General features: G+C 40.1%; 3 protein-coding genes across 4 annotated transcripts; 1 reads left to right on the forward strand and 2 right to left on the reverse strand.

The window, feature by feature from the left end:
- Positions 1-104: 104 nt before the first annotated feature.
- si:ch211-117n7.7 (Monoacylglycerol lipase ABHD12-like) lies at positions 105-3,238 on the reverse strand. 2 transcript variants are annotated; one of them, XM_049737044.2, is made up of 14 exons: positions 2,963-3,238; positions 2,599-2,678; positions 2,337-2,449; positions 2,162-2,267; positions 1,960-2,079; positions 1,853-1,883; positions 1,723-1,768; positions 1,399-1,528; positions 1,263-1,300; positions 1,115-1,194; positions 943-1,025; positions 736-814; positions 536-657; positions 105-428 (listed from the first exon to the last, which is right to left on the reverse strand). In XM_049737044.2, exons 2-14 carry the CDS (start codon positions 2,646-2,648, stop codon positions 407-409), a joined length of 1,020 nt encoding a protein of 339 aa, XP_049593001.1. In that variant the 5' UTR covers positions 2,649-2,678; positions 2,963-3,238; the 3' UTR covers positions 105-406. The 2 variants fall into 2 exon arrangements, with proteins under 2 accessions (XP_049593001.1, XP_049593000.1); XM_049737043.2 differs by lacking the exon at positions 2,599-2,678 and having other exon boundaries at positions 2,963-3,229.
- Positions 3,239-3,465: 227 nt separating this feature from the next.
- mocos (molybdenum cofactor sulfurase) lies at positions 3,466-8,136 on the reverse strand. The gene is made up of 15 exons (XM_049737041.1): positions 7,831-8,136; positions 7,663-7,752; positions 7,533-7,599; positions 6,783-7,427; positions 6,593-6,669; positions 6,316-6,515; positions 6,111-6,227; positions 5,687-6,046; positions 5,445-5,607; positions 5,261-5,348; positions 4,683-4,807; positions 4,409-4,505; positions 4,158-4,287; positions 3,956-4,060; positions 3,466-3,791 (listed from the first exon to the last, which is right to left on the reverse strand). The coding sequence occupies exons 1-15, from the start codon at positions 7,940-7,942 to the stop codon at positions 3,651-3,653; spliced, it is 2,517 nt and encodes an 838-aa protein (XP_049592998.1). The 5' UTR covers positions 7,943-8,136; the 3' UTR covers positions 3,466-3,650.
- Positions 8,137-9,455: 1,319 nt separating this feature from the next.
- On the forward strand, positions 9,456-17,831 carry zgc:110045 (uncharacterized protein LOC664755 homolog). The gene is made up of 14 exons (XM_049736061.2): positions 9,456-9,850; positions 10,521-10,552; positions 11,787-11,897; positions 11,979-12,002; positions 12,094-12,126; positions 12,227-12,343; positions 12,418-12,549; positions 12,885-13,013; positions 13,640-13,729; positions 14,419-14,460; positions 14,859-14,934; positions 15,941-15,993; positions 16,266-16,435; positions 16,687-17,831. Exons 3-14 carry the CDS (start codon positions 11,820-11,822, stop codon positions 17,048-17,050), a joined length of 1,308 nt encoding a protein of 435 aa, XP_049592018.1. The 5' UTR covers positions 9,456-9,850; positions 10,521-10,552; positions 11,787-11,819; the 3' UTR covers positions 17,051-17,831.
- The last annotated feature ends 471 nt before the right edge of the window (positions 17,832-18,302 follow it).

The raw sequence follows: 18,302 nt of genomic DNA on the forward strand, positions 1-18,302 counted from the left end.
CAGCCACGTCATCTGACTGCCAGAGACCGGAGCTTCACGTTTACCAAACGCACTGTATGACGTGAAACATGCCACAAAGCAAACGCCATCCGAACCAGCCTCCCTTCATGATCTGGGGCATTTTTAACATTTATTTAGCCAACTACGTTAATCAAATTTATACGCCACATTGATTGACGTGTATACATACAGGGCTTGTTTTTTTCTGCTCTCAGTGTATGCAAATAAAGTCAACAAAACTAAGAAAGACATTAAATTACTTACAAACAGAATACAGGGTAATATTTGTTCATTTACATATTTGCATTCATTACATCTATAAGGCAATCAACATATGCAAATCATTTACTTTGAATAATATATGCTCATACACACATTGAACAACTGCTGGAGGCATCTTCCAACTTCACAAAGACAACACAAACTTTCTGTGGAGAAAATAATATGCAGTTAAGTCACCATCAAATCACATGTGGAGCCAAATATTTAATTTAATATGATATTCTGTGAAATTATCAGTGCAATGTTCCCTCACTTTATGATGTCTGGCAGACGGGGGTCTTTGTATAATCCATTGTGTAGATATCCTAAAGGACCTTCGAAGGACACAAACTTGACACGCTCTGCGTTCAGAGTACTCACTGCTATCTCGTACAGCTGGCGGTAAATGTCAAACATACAATTAATCATTTAATATAGCCATTTCACATTTGGCAAATAGCTAAATAGTCATACATGCTGAGCACTCTGAATGAGAACCATTGGATCATCTTCTGCATGAAGAAAAAGTAATGAGCTTTTCATTCTTCTTAAACTGCAGAAAAAAAAACATGTTAAGCAAGTGAATATTCTTTTTTACCAAATCACAATGAACAGTATAAAAATAAATGTAAATAAATATAAATAATTTTTTGAACACCTTCGGCATTACTTCAAACTTACTTTTCCGCAGTGGGAAAGACAATTTTATTTTCAGCCCACGGCTCTGGAAAAAAGTATCCCATGCCAGGAAACTTCCAATAATACTATGAAACACACGAATAAAATTAAAATCAATATTGTATATATAAAGTAAACATATGAAGCGGCATAAGTGTCAAATGTTGAAGCTTACCCATGAAAACACATGACTTGGTAGTTTCTCTTTAGGAAAATGAAAGGTGCCTTCGAGAATCACACCATCCAAAACAATACCTGTTGATACAATCATAGTCAAATTTAACTATTATAGAATTAGTATTTACTTGTGTAGTTGCACCTACCTTCATCTATTAGTTTGACTGCAGTGTTAGTGGTCACTCTGCAAAAGTCACACAGGTTAAAAAAGAATAAAATTTAAAAATGTATTGTTTATAATCTCAGGCAAGTTAGCAGTTGCTATATGCTATGAAAACTGACCCAGTGCCAAGAGAATGTCCCCAGAAGATGACCAGGCTGTTTCCACTGCGTTCTTTGACCCACTTGAACACTTTAAGGGCATCTTTCGTGAGTCCAGCTTCAGTCGGCTCACCGCTTGAGTCTCCAAAACCTGTCAAGTTAGATGTAGTTTTACCTTGCCACCGCTAGATGGCCATCGCACAAAGCGCAAAAGTTGCACCCCTGGCAGTCTGAATAAAATTCACCTAGTTTATTATTCCCTAAAAAAGCTTTCATTTATTTGTAGTGATCAATCATTCAGTACTAAAAAGTAAAAAAGAAAAGTAGATTTTTATTTTTACCAACCTCTGTAGTCAGGCACCAACACATGGTAACCAAGTGCACTCAATACCTGTTGACAAATTAAGTCTTATATAGTTTAGCATTACTGACTTAATGTTAAAGAATGAAAAGGTTTGTGCCGTTAATCACTTACTTTTGCAACTCCCACCCGATGAGGAGCAGCCCTGTCAAAACAGTTTGTAAGAAACAAAATTGTTAATGAGTAGGTCAAAATATCTACAAATTCCTAGCCTAACATACCTTGTGCCTGTATTCCCATGAAGATATATAAAAACTGGATTTCCATCACTCAGTTGGTTTTGGTACCATGCCAAATCTTTGTCTTGTGCCTCCCTCCACTGACTTTCAGGGATTGTGTACCTGGAATAAGTCAAAACAACACAAAGCTAAGAAGTGGACCATTAAAATGTAATCTCTGTTTAGAATAAAATACTGGACTCACCACACACCAAGAGAAATTCCTTCCTCTGATGTTAAGTACATGTTAATGGTGTGATTTAAGGAGAAATCAACAGGTTGGCTGAGGTCAACAAAGAAGGGAACCTTGACTGCAAACAGAAGACAAGAATATTTTTAAGTCAAACAAGGATTTTTAACCATATTGGGAATTCACTTACGTCTGTGTTTGTAAACAAGATGCTGGAATAATCCCCATGACACGACCAGCGTGAAAGGAACCAAAGCAAAGATGACAAATAGTACAAATAAACGACTTTTTGTCCACCGGGACCTAGGCAAGGAGAGCAGAGAAAATACACGAGTAAGCACATTTTGTCTTCACAATCGAATACTGAAATGTGCTTTAATCATATTTATAAAGTAAAAGAGTTGGCTGGTGTGATGATAAGGATGTCAAGACTCTACTGGAATCGGTTTGACCTTGCTTGAGGCAACAGCACAAAAGAAGGTTCAGAATATTTCCAGCTCATGGACAACACATTCCTCCCCCTCCATTAACACTGTAATGTGACAGAAGAGCCCTTTGAGAGGAAAGGCAGACTTCTTCACACCCCTCAAGGGAAAAAATGGGACGTCATTATTGCACAAGCTTCCAAAAAGCTGGCTAGCTTGCACAGAACTGTCATCATGAAAAAAGTGACATTTGAACTCATTTCGTATATTGCACTGATTATTACTTGCGTTTATGTGCAGCCTATATTTGATATTGACGTTGCGCAAGACTTGGTGACGTATGTGCTTTGCAGCAGGACTTCGAGATTATTACACTAACATGGTAACTTACTTGTTCTCGTGCTTCCTTCTCTGTTCTTTGGCTGCCTGAGCGGAACTCGACATATCCTTTTTAAGAGGTCTTTGTCTCATTTTGATGAGCGATTGCAATGCGTTTTGCTCCGTAAGCGAACTTTTTTTTAAATGAAGACCTAATGTTCGCTCAAAGTTCAATTTTTCGCGTGTTCGGTCGGCGTTAGATTTTAACTTATTATTTAAGGCGGTGCCAGTCATGAAAATTGCATTTATCAAAAACTCCCCAAAATTCTTCAAAAATAGATAACGCTGATGAAGTCAATATGCAAAAAGATATTGGGGGAGTACGTAAAAAAATGTAAATTTTTAAATTGACTAAATGAACACATTGATAGACAAATAAACACATCGATAGATAAATAAATAAACAAATAAATAAATAAATAAATAAATAAATAAATAAATAAATAAAATCTGATCTTCTTGGAACCCATTATGCTTTTTCTTTGGGAATTCCCTGTATAGATAAGGAAACACAAGAAAAAGCAAGGCAGCTTTATTTATTTACAGCATTTCATACACAAGGTTACTCAATGAGCTTCACATAGTTGGATATACACATAGCTTCCCATCCAACAGTATCTACAGTAAGTGCACTCCATTATGATTATATTGTACATATTGTATAGATTCAATGGCAGAAATCAGAAATCCCATGATGTTTACTAAGAAAGAGATGTTGGTGAAGATGTCTGACCCGTTTCAAAAGCATGGAGCTTTGGCAGTAGGTGGGAGCCAGCACTGAGGACACCAGCTGTTGGTGAACCTTCGGGCAACTGATGGCTCAAGTACACACCAAATGTAATCTAAAAATGCCAGAAAATAGCAAGCAGCATGATGAGAAATCAAATGTTACACTTAAGAATTGAGTTCTTTGAGAGCTTTGTTTGTTGCGGGGCAATTTGGAAAAAAATGCGAAGGAACAAATATGTAGGATTAGTTGTGAGGAAATCGTTTGGCCATGACTCACCTTTCCATTGCGGTACGCAGAAAGAGACATCAGCGGCTCCTTTGTTTTGGTCCCCGTGTTCTGGTCAACTCCAATCATTTGGCAGCGTACACATTGACCTCTGACCTTTTGATTTATTACACAAGAAGCAAATTCATCTTATTAAGAATCCACTTCTAACACACGAAAAAACTTCATCTCATATCCCAAAGTGTCAACTCACCCTGAATTGAAGGTTGTCGATAATCAAGTGTGACCAATTATCTTCTTCAAACGCTTCAACCCCCGAGATGACAAAATTGGACCGGAACCGACTGATGATGTTCTGTGCGTCAAGCTCGGGATAGTCTTGCCTTTGAAAGGAGTCATGGAAATCCCATGTTATTTTATCGCACTCTCAAAATGATACAGTGTCGTCGCATCCTGACGTCTTTCACCGTTGAGTATTTGAAATACGACAGCGTGAGTTCAAACCTGCTCCTCATTACTTTCTGAATGAGCTCCACACTTGCACGGTTGATCATGAGATACTGAGCTTCATTCACCAGGGAGAGCGATGAGGAGGTGACGGCTGGAAGGAAAATAATTTATATTAGCAGTTTATTTCAGGCACTCATCTCTGCTGGAAATCCTTAATGATTGTGGAAATTGAAGCTGGAGGAAGCTGGGGGGGGGTCTACACTTATGCTTCCTGTCTTCAAGTTGTGACAACAACATAACGATCACAGTAAACTTCTGACACATTCACCCGAAGCAGACTTCTCGTTCATATGTCGAGTGAAATCAGGACTTTGTCGTATAAGGCGGCATGGCTGTCCAAGCAAGTCCGAAAGCCACGATGCAACCTCGTCGCCACAGTCCATCGTCTCCACCCTAGGGAAAGATTTTGTTTAGGACACTGCCAGGGGATACACAGTTTATCGTAAAGTGAAAGTTTGTGCAACATTGCATCCGAGAATCACAGCCATTTCGAATAACTTTGACTCATCAAAAAATATAAACAGCACTTTGTTACTAATTGTTTCATTTCCCCCTAAAAATGGGGACGTGAGTTTTTGAAACTGTCTCGGCCACACGGCTTCATGTTTGTTGCTGCAATACTTACATTACAAATTATCTTCACTTTTAAAAATGTTGCCATATTTTGTAAGCATTTTATCACTGACCTCTTTTCAAAATAAATGTAATATTTGAACAATTTTTGCTTTAAAATGCCATTTGTGGTCAAACATTACTATCCAGAATGTGATAAAAAGCAGAATACAATGTTACAAGCAGCAAGTATAAATATCAAATAAGTACGAGTTGTTCCTGTCCAAAGCTCACCTGTCACCACAAACTTTACTCTGACAGACGGGAAAGCTTGCGTGCTTTTGAGTCCTAATTTCCAGCGCAACTGAAATGTTATTCATCCCTGCAGGACAGTGAAGAAAAATCTTTTAAAAAAAGACAAATGATTGACAGCTGCTTGAGCAGTGCGTCACATTGGCAGAGCTGATGACTGACTGACTTGGTGCCTGTAGGAGCAATTCATTTGAGGACAGATGAACTTGTGGGTGAATGAGGCATAAACGTGGTTCTCTTTTCTGATTCAAGCACACGCCATTTCCATTTACCACCATCCAGCTTCGGTCGTATAGTAAACCCCGAGGTCCAACTGGCCAGTTCTGGACCTAGAATAAAATGACAAAGAAAAAAAATCCTGTAGAAAGAATATTGAAATGCACAAAAGGTGACACCAAGTGCTCACACCTCAAATGCACCGCATGATTTGATGGGATAGATGTAGATGTTTGTCAACGTATAAGGACCTTCAAAGTTGTTTGGACGCACGGGTTCAAATCCCTTAAGTGAAACAATTTTCTTTTCTTCCCTTTTGTGTGTCACTTCCTTGATAACGATTGTTTTCTCTTCAATTGATATGCTAGCTGCTTTAAGCCCCTCTAGTCTCGCCTGGTCGACCGTCGGCGGTTTGTTCACAAAGCAGTCGACAACAAAACTCAAGAATTTCTGACAGTCGTCAAACGTCGACGTGTAGCCAAACGACACGCGAACAGATCCGGTCGGCTGGCCATCCACCATGTCCATGGTGTCTCCGCAGACGTGGCCGGCCTAAAAAAAAAGACAGTTTCATTCTCCAAGCATTTTGAAATTTCCATTTCCCCAAATCTTTCACCTGCAAGTTTCTCCTCATCTGCTGATTTGTGATACCAAGAAAGCTCTGACAAGCTCCAGTGTTGCAAAAGCAACCAGTGCGCACGTGAATGTTGTATAAACTTGCCATTCTGTCCACCTATAATAAAAAAATAAAAAAATCACAAATCCTGCCATCTGCATCTACCACAACATTTCTTACTCAATATGAAATTCATCTTATGCACCTGAGAATATCCAATTATTTCTCCGTGCGAGTCCATCAAGTTGAAGTTTAATATCGCGCCCTGGGTGCTTGGACTGTCAAATTGGCCTTGTGTGTACATTTGAGCCACCGGTCGCCCGTTGCCATGGCAAAGACTTGACAGAAGCATATAAGTGTAACGTGCTAAGCCAAAGGTGTGCTTTTGTATATTTTGCATTCCCCCTGCGAGAAAGAAACAAAACAAAAAAACGGTCATTTCTTTGTGCATCTTTGTTGTGTCGCTGTTAAACTCGACTTACCGGTGATCCTGTATAATGCATCAAAACTGTGATTGAGGGCAATGATGTCCAGGAAGGAGACAGTACCATCTTCCAATCTAATCCAGGAAAGAAAAAAAAAAGAAAAATACAAGAGCCCTACAAGGTTTGCATGCATAAAATGATGTTTTCAAAGACCGTCCATGCTTGGCAATGTTGTTCACGGCCGTACCTGTCAGAAAGGTTTGCAGCCTGCACATAATAATCTTCTCCAGAAAGGTAAGCTGCTGCTGTGCCTCCCCCAAAATAAGCCTTTTTTAGTATGCCTGCTGCATTGTTGCGGACAAGAAGGGCCCCAAGACCTGTAGGGAAGCCAAATATCTTGTAGAAGGAGATGGGAATGAAATCAGCTGGGCAGTCTTGGAGGTTGAGAGGAGAACAGCTGACAAGCGAGGCTGCATCCAGCAGCACAAACCACTGGCCCTGATGGTCACACGCTGGATAAAGATGTCTTGCCTGGATGCCTTCCACATGGCTCAGGGGATACTTTGTCCCTGAGAAGTTGCTCTGTGCCGGGTAGCAGAAGAGATGCGGCGTGTGACAAACTGTATCTTCGCCTTGAGTCTTATCTTTTGCCCTATCTTCCACTTCCTGGGGGTAAACGGGCAGGGTAACTACTCCCCGGGTTGACGTTAGACCTCTTACGCCAACAATAGACGTATGGTTGTCGGTGAGATGGCAGAAGTAACTGCCCGCCTCGCTTTCTGTCTGCGACCTCCAGGGGAAGACCTCTGCCGCTAATTTGATAGCGGCTGTACTGCCAGAGGTGAAAATCACTGAGTACTCTTCAGGGGTCGTGTTGAAATGCTGCAATATTCTGAAAGAAAATGATCCTTTTTTTTTCAAGAGAACTCATTTCATGCGAGATGGTTTTAAAGAGGCCTCATGAGCCCATTTGGAATGTGACATGATTAGAGCTCACCTGTATCTGACCCTCTCCACTGTATCATGTGTCAACCTGCTGCTGGGGTTGTGGCTGTGAGGGTTTCCTGTAAAGAAGATGATGCCCTACGTCAATTTTTTATCTGACAAATAAATATTTCTTTTCATACCATACGTGTTCCTTGAAATATCTAGGCAGTAGTTCTTCACCAGTGATTCCGGGTACAAAGTAGTTGCAGCATGATCCAGATATACAGTGCCTTAAAACAACAAGTGTATTGTGTGGTTAGTTGACTTGAAACTGCTCAGAGCAATTCACATGAGGACACAATTATTACCTTTAATCCGCGTGAACTCCCCCTCCAGCACGTCCTCCAGGTTTTTTCCGTAACCATAACAACTCCACACTTCCCTGAAGGTTTTGAAAGAGTTAAGTTGGTGGAAGTCCATTGAACGATAAAGAGAAGTGTCTGTGTTGGACGCAGCTAAACTCTGACAGCTGCAAGAACAGACAGACAGTTATTGATTGATTTCCACGCTCAAAGTCCATTGAGCACGGGGTTCAGGTTTACGGTCCCATGAAGAGCACAAGACCACAGTTTCACTTTGTCATAGTCTTGTAACTTCCTTGAACAGAAGTTGTTAATGTTAAAGTGACTGGTGTGGAGAGGGGAGGAGCCAATGGGCGGCAACCCTGACTGTCCACCTCAGGGTGGCGGGGCATCTACTAACTTCCTCCCACTGTTGACGAATACATTTCAAAACGTCCTTTGAAGGAAATCGACCTGGTGCGTATGCATCGACCAACAGGGATTATTTTAATAACCGATTAATCTATAAATTATTTGATCAATTAATCACTGTATCGGATAAAAAATAAATCTTAATATTAATATTCTGTACAGTCATACAATGACAAGCTAGAGAGAGAGAGAGAGAGAGAGAGAGAGAGAGAGAAATAAATAGATAGATAGATAGATAGATAGATAGATAGATAGATAGATAGATAGATAGATAGATAGATAGATAGATAGATAGATAGATAGATAGATAGATAGATAGATAGATAGATAGATAGATAGATAGATAGATAGATAGATAGATAGATAGATAGATAGATAGATAGATAGATAGATAGATAGATAGATACAAAATAGTATGAATTGATAATTGATCAACATTGAATACTGTAGATATTTAAATCTAACTGGAACTAGTGACTGTAAAAATTTTAAATAACCCGTCCAGAGTAATCCCATTATATATAATCCCAGACTCAATAGAACCATCAGCAAAGGAGGGGGGCGATTAGGCACAAGTGACATAGAATTGGAATGTCTTATCCCAAATAATAGTGATGCAAATCTTTGTAAAATTACAGAATGAACTTTTATTGACTTTCCCTGTTTAATTTATGACCTTCTCATTTTACTTTCTTGCGCAACTCCAAATTACCCAAATATGCCTTTTCTTCTCATGACTAAATTAAACAGTTTTTATTCACAGAAGAACTACTGGGGAGTTGTATTGAACTGCTGAGCGGTGCTCAGATGTCGGAAAGACAGCCATGAGGCTCACAGCAGCCATCATTGTTTCTGTGCAACACAGTGAATAGTAATTAAATATGCCACTTATGCTTCACTGATTCACTTCCCTCGCAATTTTGAAGCTGAGCTGAATAAATTTTTTTGTGCAGAAGGGCTGTATTGTATCTAGTATGGCCTAATTTCCAGGGCAAAAGGGCTTGGTGTGGGGGAGGGCAAGGCAGAGAGAAGGGGGGGGGGGCACCCCACCCCACGAGGACATTGTGCTTAACATCGCTAAATACCTTCAACGCCACATTGTCCTTTTTAGTCCTCAATTAGTTGGGCTCCAAGCACAACGAATCGATTTCAGAACGATTTTTCTTTTTTTTTTTTTTACCTTGAATATTTATTCAACTACATCTTTCTATGTATGTGCATGTGCTTTGTAAAAATTTATTTTTCTCTGGCGGCATCCAGTGCTGTATGTGGATTGGACAGTCGCCAGCAGAAGCGACTCTTTGCCCTGCCCTTAGGCTCCTTCAGCCTGTGGAACTTCTTCGTGTGGAGGAACGCCTCTTTGGTGGCAGGGACGGGGAGAATTAGGCAAGAGATGTGGGTTCTCTTGGCCTGTGTAGGGGCTTATCTTGGGCTAAGCTGAGGGACTAATAGCAAAGCCAACCTCCGCTCCAGCCAGTCTAAGGGCACAGAGAGCCATCTGTCCATTCTGTGGATAACTGACAACAAAGGAAGTAAACATTGAACACGGACAACAAACTCAGAGGTTATTCCATTAGGAGCCATAAAGGAGAGGAGTGAATAGTTTGGATATAAGGTTAGTAGATTTTTCACATTTTTCGTATTGCATTAGGCCTTCATCTGGAGATACAATTCCAAGATGTACTGGAATTTGCCATAAAGCCATGCGAGATATTCTACAAATGTCTACTTTTGCCCAACTATGAGGACATCATCAAGCATTGTTTTATGTGCTCCTCGCAAAAACATTTAATTTGATTCTTTTATGCCCTGCAAAGTAGAATTACGTCTTCATTCAAAAACCAAGAAGTCATCCTTGTTGTATTTTTCACCTGCCTGTATGATTCTGTAGTTTGAGTTTATTATGTTGTATATACTGCGGCCGCCATTGTGCACCAATGTTTTGTTCGGACGTCTTGAGTAGGCGCTGACATACTAGAGGTGACAGAAATGGGTCAAAAGGGTCTTAGCGTTAACAAAACAAATCCTGGCCTATTGGATTAGGAAGAGATGTTGCTGTTTATTTGATGTTGCCACTGTAATTTTATAATAATACACAGAGGAGGGAAAAAAAGCCTAATTGTTTGCAGAAAAACAACCTCAAAGTATTAATTGGATTCGATCAGAATGAACACATGAACATGGCGGACTGTGGATAAAAACAACTCATTATCAAATTATCTTATTTAATTCAGTTGACTGCACCAACATAACGGTAAAGTCCAATTTTTTGGGTTTCATTTTAGGTTTGGAATGGCAGCAAGGAGCTTGCAATTATGTAAGTACCTGAACACAAATCTGCGAGCGGGTCAATGCTGTGTATTACAAATCTATACATCAAATCCTGCAGTAGCATGAAGCTACGCTATCGTTACCTCGATAGAATTACCGGCAGGAGAGATCTGCACGTCGAGAACACTTCAGTTTCTCTTTCTATCAATAAATCAAACTAAGTACCGTCATAATATACAGTAAGAAAATCTGGTTTTAAAATATAGCATTCTATCGCTGCGTATTGTTAGCAAGAAGCTTCTCTCCCGACATCGAACGCCTCCAAACATTCTTCATTTGTTCTGCATTGCCAACAAAGATTTGATTCACAGTCTTCTGACCTCAAATTGTGTGTCAGTACATTGGAGACCATCACACACATATCACTTGATTGTCGGCTCGCCACAGTGGCGTCCTTTGTGTCTTATCATATCCAAAGGGAGTCACACATCTTGCATTAAGCCGGAACCAAAGACTTGGTCCCATGTGAAGATTGTACCTCGTGATAGGCTTACCCGTTCCAACTAGAGGATCGGGAGGGGAAAAACCTCATTGGTCCAGTCCCTTGATAAAGTTCTGAACATAGTTACAGTTTGGAATCAATTTTATGTCTTCTGGAGATTGATACTATAGAGTCAAGGATTTTGTTATGAATACCATTTCTTTTCCATCCATCCATCCATCCATCCATCCATCCATCCATCCATCCATCCATCCATCCATCCATCCATCCATCCATCCATCCATCCATCCATCCATCCATCCATCCATCCATCCATCCATCCATCCATCCATCCATCCATCCATCCATCCATCCATCCATCCATCCATCCATCTTCCGCTTATCCGGGGTCGGGTCACAGGGGCAGCAGCTTTAGGAGGGACTCCCAGACTTCCCTCTCCCTATCCACTTCATCCAGCTCATCCCGGGGGATCCCAAGGCGTTCCCAGGCCAGCTGAGAGACATAGTCTCTCCAGCGCGTCCTGGGTCGTCCCCGGGGTCTCCTACCGGTGGGACATGCCCGGAACACCTCCCCAGGGAGGCATCCAGGAGGCATCCTGATGAGATGCCCGAGCCACCTCATGTGGCTCTTCTCAACGTTTCATTTACAACATTTGTTATTAAATCACAGTGGCAAACTGGAAACGAGATGGTCGCACAAGGAGGCCACAATTGCACTGTCTGTGTTTTCATTGAAGCACCTTGATGTCTTGTCTAACCTCTTTTAATTTATTTGCAGAGTATTTACATATAAGGTGTGAAAACACAGGGCATGACTGAGAAGGAAGAAATGGCCTCAGATGGGAGCCTGAATGTCACACTGACACTGAGGCTATTGATGCATGGAAAGGTAATTAACCAATGTGGAATAGCCACTGTAGTACCGTCGTCCATGCTCGTTACTGCTATTTAAAGTTTCTTTTCATTACAGGAAGTTGGCAGTATAATTGGAAAGGCAGGTTCATTTTCAAATAAAACATCATTCATTGTGTCACTGCCATGTATAAGATAAATGGAATCAGTCAATGCCCTTTATTTCCTTCCAGAAAGGGGAAACAGTGAAGAAAATGAGAGAGGAGGTAAGAAATAAAGAATGGGGTAACTTGGCATGTTCTCACATGCAGGGTCTGCCTGGAGCAGCATAGAAATTAGATTGGATATTTATTCTTCTTCCCTCAGAGTGGAGCTCGCATCAACATATCAGAGGGATCGTCTCCTGAGAGGATAGTAACCATCACAGGGCCCACAGATGGAATTTTCCGAGCTTTCTCCATGATTGCGCAAAAGTTTGAGGAGGTCAATATGGCTGACATGTCTTTATTTGCCATTTTGTGCTAATATCCACAATACATTGTTGATCTTCTCCTCAGGATATAACAGCGGCAATGACAAACAGCAATGTGGCAAGCAATCCGCCTGTGACGCTTCGCTTGGTTTTCCCAGGGAGCCAGTGCGGCTCACTGATTGGAAAAGGAGGATCTAAGATCAAAGAGATCCGAGAGGTAGGAAGTTCTGAAGTTTTCTATCTGGAAGTTATTGGTCTGCATGAGAATGAGAGGAGACCATGATCATGGTTTTCCTTTCCATACATTTTGTAGAACTGCATATGAGGATCTGATATAACTAAGCTTGTGCAGAGGCTGAAAAGCCATTTGATGATTTATATTTACCTCTTTAAATATTGCTGCACACGTTCCTCAGCTGCTCTTTGCATGTCCGAAGCTTATCGGGGGGATAGAGCTGCAGGTGCTTGAGACTGCATTTCAATTTTGGGTGATGGAGTTCACTTTCTGGCAATAAATGGCCACGTTTTCTGTGTTTGTCTGCTGATGTCAAGACCACAGGGGCCCAGGTTCAGGTGGCAGGAGACATGCTGCCGGATTCTACCGAGAGGGCTGTCACAATCTCGGGTACTCCACAGGCCATCACTCAGTGTGTCCGACACATCTGCTCCATCATGCTGGAGGTATGTTCTGTCAAACAGGTCTTTATGAACTTTGTTTAGACACATATCAGTGCTACATTTGTTGATTTGCATCGAGCAATACAACATTTCAAATATGTCCATCACTTTAATATTTATAATATTTTTCATTTTATTACATGAGCATTTTTTTGTATACGTCGAATGGCCCAATTCTTTGCTGGACTTTTAACAAAGACAACCTTTCAATAATTTTTCCTTAAAGTGATAATTTCTGTAAGAGCACAGAATTAATTAGCTACTTAATTAGCATGTAAGCAACTCACCTTTGTATTCATGAAGGTGCTACCAATTAGATGGGTTATTATTACATGAATCGCTGTTTCACCATGTTGTATTTTCTGAATGAGGGTGTTGGGGTCATTAATTTATTTCTATTGGCAAGGGCACGATTACGCCTCATGCTAGAAAAATGAAAAGCCTCGTAAATTAAGAGTTGATTTTATCATGGCATGCAAGGTCCATGTAACCTTCTCAACCGATTAGAGGACTATTAAAATATTCAGTCAGGGATATAAGTGATACAAAATGTATCAGTCTTGCTAGGAGTTCCATATGTAAAATGGTATTTTTTTTTATTTTTTTTTTTTTAATATCTTTGTCTCTAGTCTCCTCCAAAAGGAGCAACTATTCCCTACCGCCCAAAGGCCATATCTGCAGGAGCCCATGCAGTATTAGCACAACAGCACTCTGCACAAGTAAGTTGCTGGGAAAAGAAAAAAAAAAAAAGAAAAATTGAAAATGCTGCAGGGTTTCCTCAACCTGAAATGCACAAATTTTGTCAATAAATGAATCAACTCCGAACATATTTGTAACAACAAATATGAATCTAGATGGATTTTTCCATACACGTGTGCCTTTTAAATTATATTGATCACCCTGTCAACCCAGAGGAAGGGCAGTAACACCTTTAATATTGCACAAATGTAAGCTTGAAATTGTGTAATTAAAACACATTCAACAATGTAGCTAATGGGTGACAGGTACAAATGATACTTATTTACATTGTTACTTCTCTGCAATGTGACACATAAACGACATGGTGATGTTTTCCATTAACTGGCTTCCCACTGTCCTAGATTTGGCATAGGCTGTTCTGATTTAGCAGACATCTGTTATTGAATTTCTGCCATTGTCAAAACATCAGTTGACTTCTAAATGAAATTCCATCAAAACCAATTACAGCTATTGATTATGGTCAAAAGTGTGGGGATGGATTTTCAATAAAACTTCATTTATTTTATTTTTATTTACTATTTTATTTATTTTATTTTTATTTAGTGTTTTATTTATTTATTTTATTTTTATTTACTATTTTATTTAATGATTTTATTGATTTTATTTTTCATGCTATGTCAGTTGACGTTTCTTCTCCTATGCCATGCAGGCATTTGCACTTCAAGGACAATATGCTTTTGCTCATCAAGATGTAAGTGTGTTCCTTGAAATGACTGACTCCTTCCTTTCTCTCCAACTCTGCCCACTCCCACCAGTCCCCACATCCTCTTTCTTAACCCGTCTATCCGTTTCAGCATCAATGAAACTCTGATTTGTCAACATTCCTAACACTAACACAAATTAGCAGCATGCTCTGATTGAGATCAAAGTTTACAATGAGTCCCTTCATGAGCAAAGTTGTAGTTTGGTAGCCAGAGATGTGATTGTATTTTCATGAGAATTCCGCATGCTTTCTGAAGGAAACCAATCTTCTCACTGACACCGTCTGTGATGTTTGTGAACTTCAGATGATCTCTGTATTGTAGCTGTCAACTCCTCTGAAATAATCCAGTTTGATTGGTTAGCTCTAACTTCCTTCCTACCCTGCAGTTGACCAAGCTTCACCAGTTGGCTATGCAGCATATTCCCCTCCCTTCCCTTGGGCAGAGCAACCCTACCTTCCCTGGTACGTACCCACGGCTCCGGGGAAGACCATCGATCCCCTCTGTCGTTACTCCTCTTCCAATCACAACATCAAACCACCCTGTCACATTCGACGGTATCAGGGATGTCTTCATTCCCCTCAAAGGTCATTTAATTTTTCGTGACCACATCTTACAAAGCGCAAAATGTGAAACCTGTGTGGATAGCATGTAGACAAAATTATTGGAAAAAATAGGAAGGCAAAATGGATGTGTACCTCGTTTTTGATTGATCTAAAGGTCAGAGGTCATCTATATTGATAGAGTGGTTGTGCCGGTTGCTCCAATTGTTTTTTTTTTTTTGAGGGAATTTAGATCAGTGTCCTCAAATTCTTCCAAACCACAATTCTTTTTTCCTCATTTGTCCAATCTTTAGTGGATCAGTAAGTGTAAATCCCTAAACTGTTCCCCAAAATGTACATTTATAGACTTGGCTGGATAAGATAAAGCACAACCACTAAAAAAAAAATAATAATAATAAATAAATAAATGGGGCATATCTTTTGATGGAAATTACAGTCGTAATATTTCCAAATTTCTGCTATTCAACCATTTATGAATATTTCCCAATCCTCTGAAAATGCAAATGCATTTGCCCAATTTTCCCAACTGAAACAAATCCCACTCTCTTGAACCCCCTTACCCTTCTACCCAGCATCATCTCCCCTCAAAATCTAACAATAACTTGGCTCAGACTATCCCTGAAATCATCAACCCACACTTTCATGCAGTCTGTCACAACTAACTAAACCTGCACCACATAGACAGGACTGATGTAAACAAACTCATGCTATATCTCACATTAAAGAATTAGAACCATAGCCGTGTTTTATATGTGGCTAGAATATGTCTTCAATATGTACACAGTACCTAGAAATCTTTTTTTTTGTTCCTCCCACATTATCAAAAGTAATAACTACTAAAAGTAGGTCAATTTTTGGAAGCCATTAGTGCCATGCAGTTGTTAGCGTTCTGTGTTCTACTTTACAGGATTGGATGCATCTGCCCCCACAAGTTCACAGGAGCTGGCCATACCTAATGATGTAAGTTCCTCATAGTTTGTCTTGTGGCAGTTCTAAAATCTGTATCTTGTATTTTGTTTTTCATTCATATTCCTTAAAAATAAGACGTAATATGCTCCGAAAATTTGCGGTAACCACCAAGAACCTCTCAAGGATTCACTGTTGTGTTTATTTTTTGTTTGTTTGCTTGCTCCCCTGTGATATTATTTCTTCCAAGGGTAAAAAAACCCCAAAAACAAACAAAACATGAGCTCATTTGCTATTTACATTTTTTCACTCGCCTGCTCTTCTAGTTTATTGGCTGCATAATTGGAAGACAAGGCAGCAAGATCAATGAAATTCGCCAGGTCTCGGGAGCTCACATCAAAATTGCCAGTGCCACCGATGGCTCAGCTATGCGCCAAGTCACAATCACAGGCTCACCGGCAAGCATTAGCGTGGCCCAGTACCTCATCAGCGCCAGGTAAGACATGACCAGCTACTATTTAAAATTTACGTGAGGGTAGAATAATTATGGTCAAGATTTGTTTTAATTTGCTGCAGTCAACTGCTCCAGCCTCATAAAAAACAAACCTGATTGTCTCTGCTTTTTTAACACATGGCTACTCTGATGATGTTTTCTCTTTGTCTTCTCACTTTCTACCCCTTCACGTCCCTTTGTCTTTTCTTAACCTCACGCATCTCATCATCCCCCTCCGAAATCACGGCGTGCAGCTTAGAGATGGCTAAATACACCATGCAGGCTGCTTCCGCTGCGACCTCAGTTGACCTCAACATGAGCTACGCTCAGTCCGCTTCCAACGCCGCCAATGCTGCCGCTACCTCTCTAGCTGTTCTGACGGCCGCCAGCCCAGCCTCCACCAACATTAATGTCCACTCTCCCTCCACCTTACAGGCCCTCCAAAATTCCCACTATGCTGTCCCTATTTCCAGCCTGCTTGGCATGAAAACACTTCCCGTTCTGGCTGTTCACCCAGCAGCCGCTAGCAGCCTAACACAAGGTTTATCTCCTTACACTGCAAAAATAGCCAATTCGAGCGTCAAAAAATCCGAGCGGCAGAAGTTTGCTCCCTATTGATTGCTATTTTCGTCGATATGTCTCTCCAATTGGATTATTGTTTATTGTAAATGTGTCAATCGCTGGCACAAGTATGCACTGATTACCAGTGAGGCACTAGCTTTCCATTAATCAGGAGAGCATATTTATCATAGGTGGCAGAGGTGCGTGTTAACTCATGATCAATTTATATATGCAATGTGCAAACTCAGGCTTGCTTTGAACCCAGGAAAAAGCGTACTTTTCTTATGACTGTGTGTCACAGAGCTTTATATTAAGACTTACTCCAGGAGATTTGTTTCTTAATATGCAATGTTTACTTTCTGTGTATCTTCTTAGCGCTCTTTTTGATAGCAATTCAATTTGTGTAGGTAAATGGTTTGTTATGTACAATAGAGGTGGTTGTTTTTAGTATAATTAACAAGGATTGCTTCATTTCTCTGTCATACTTCCCCACGTTCCTTCACTTTAGGCTCTCATCAGGGCTAACAGGCTTGGGGGTTCTGTAGTAGCGTGGCACTGTTGCAGTTCTGATGGGATTATTCTAAAGCCACACTGGATTCTAGTGGATTTCACTCTGCACAGTAATCCTTTAGAGCAGGACTGGTCCAGACAACTCATGTATTGTTTCTTTTCCCAATCTCTATCACAACCGATTAAACATGTACGTCAGAAACTGACTGTTATTATGATACATTTTTTCATGCTTTCTTGGTGATGGTCCTGGCAAAGCAGTTTTGTAATGCTTGATGTTTATGATATGGATTTGGAATAAATGAAAATGACTTTTTATTAAGAAAAATGTCTGTTTTTATTATTGCATTGCATTTTTTAATATTATATTTAGTTAGTTTTGTAACAAAATGAAAATATATATGCATATATATATTTTTCCATCCATCCATCCATCCATCCATCCATCCATCCATCCATCCATCCATCCATCCATCCATCCATCCATCCATCCATCCATTTTGTGTTGTACTGGACAAGACACTGACAAAGTGCTATTTTGGATGCAGCCAGTTAATACTAAACACATTTGCAAATCCAGGGAGGGGGAGCAGAATATAATCCTTGTAAATATTCAACAGGATACAGAAAAAAATACTGAAAATGGAGAATTTTTTAATCTCTAGTTTACATTCAAGTGTAAACATTGCAGAACTGTATTATCAACCGGCTGCTAGTGTAGTGTAGTGTAGTGTAGTGTAGTGTAGTGTAGTGTAGTGTAGTGTAGTGTTACTTTTTGTCCCCATTGCTGTGTTGTTCC

This window comes from Syngnathus scovelli, chromosome 12 (assembly GCF_024217435.2).
Source record: "Syngnathus scovelli strain Florida chromosome 12, RoL_Ssco_1.2, whole genome shotgun sequence".
NCBI classification, from domain to species: Eukaryota; Metazoa; Chordata; class Actinopteri; order Syngnathiformes; family Syngnathidae; genus Syngnathus; species Syngnathus scovelli.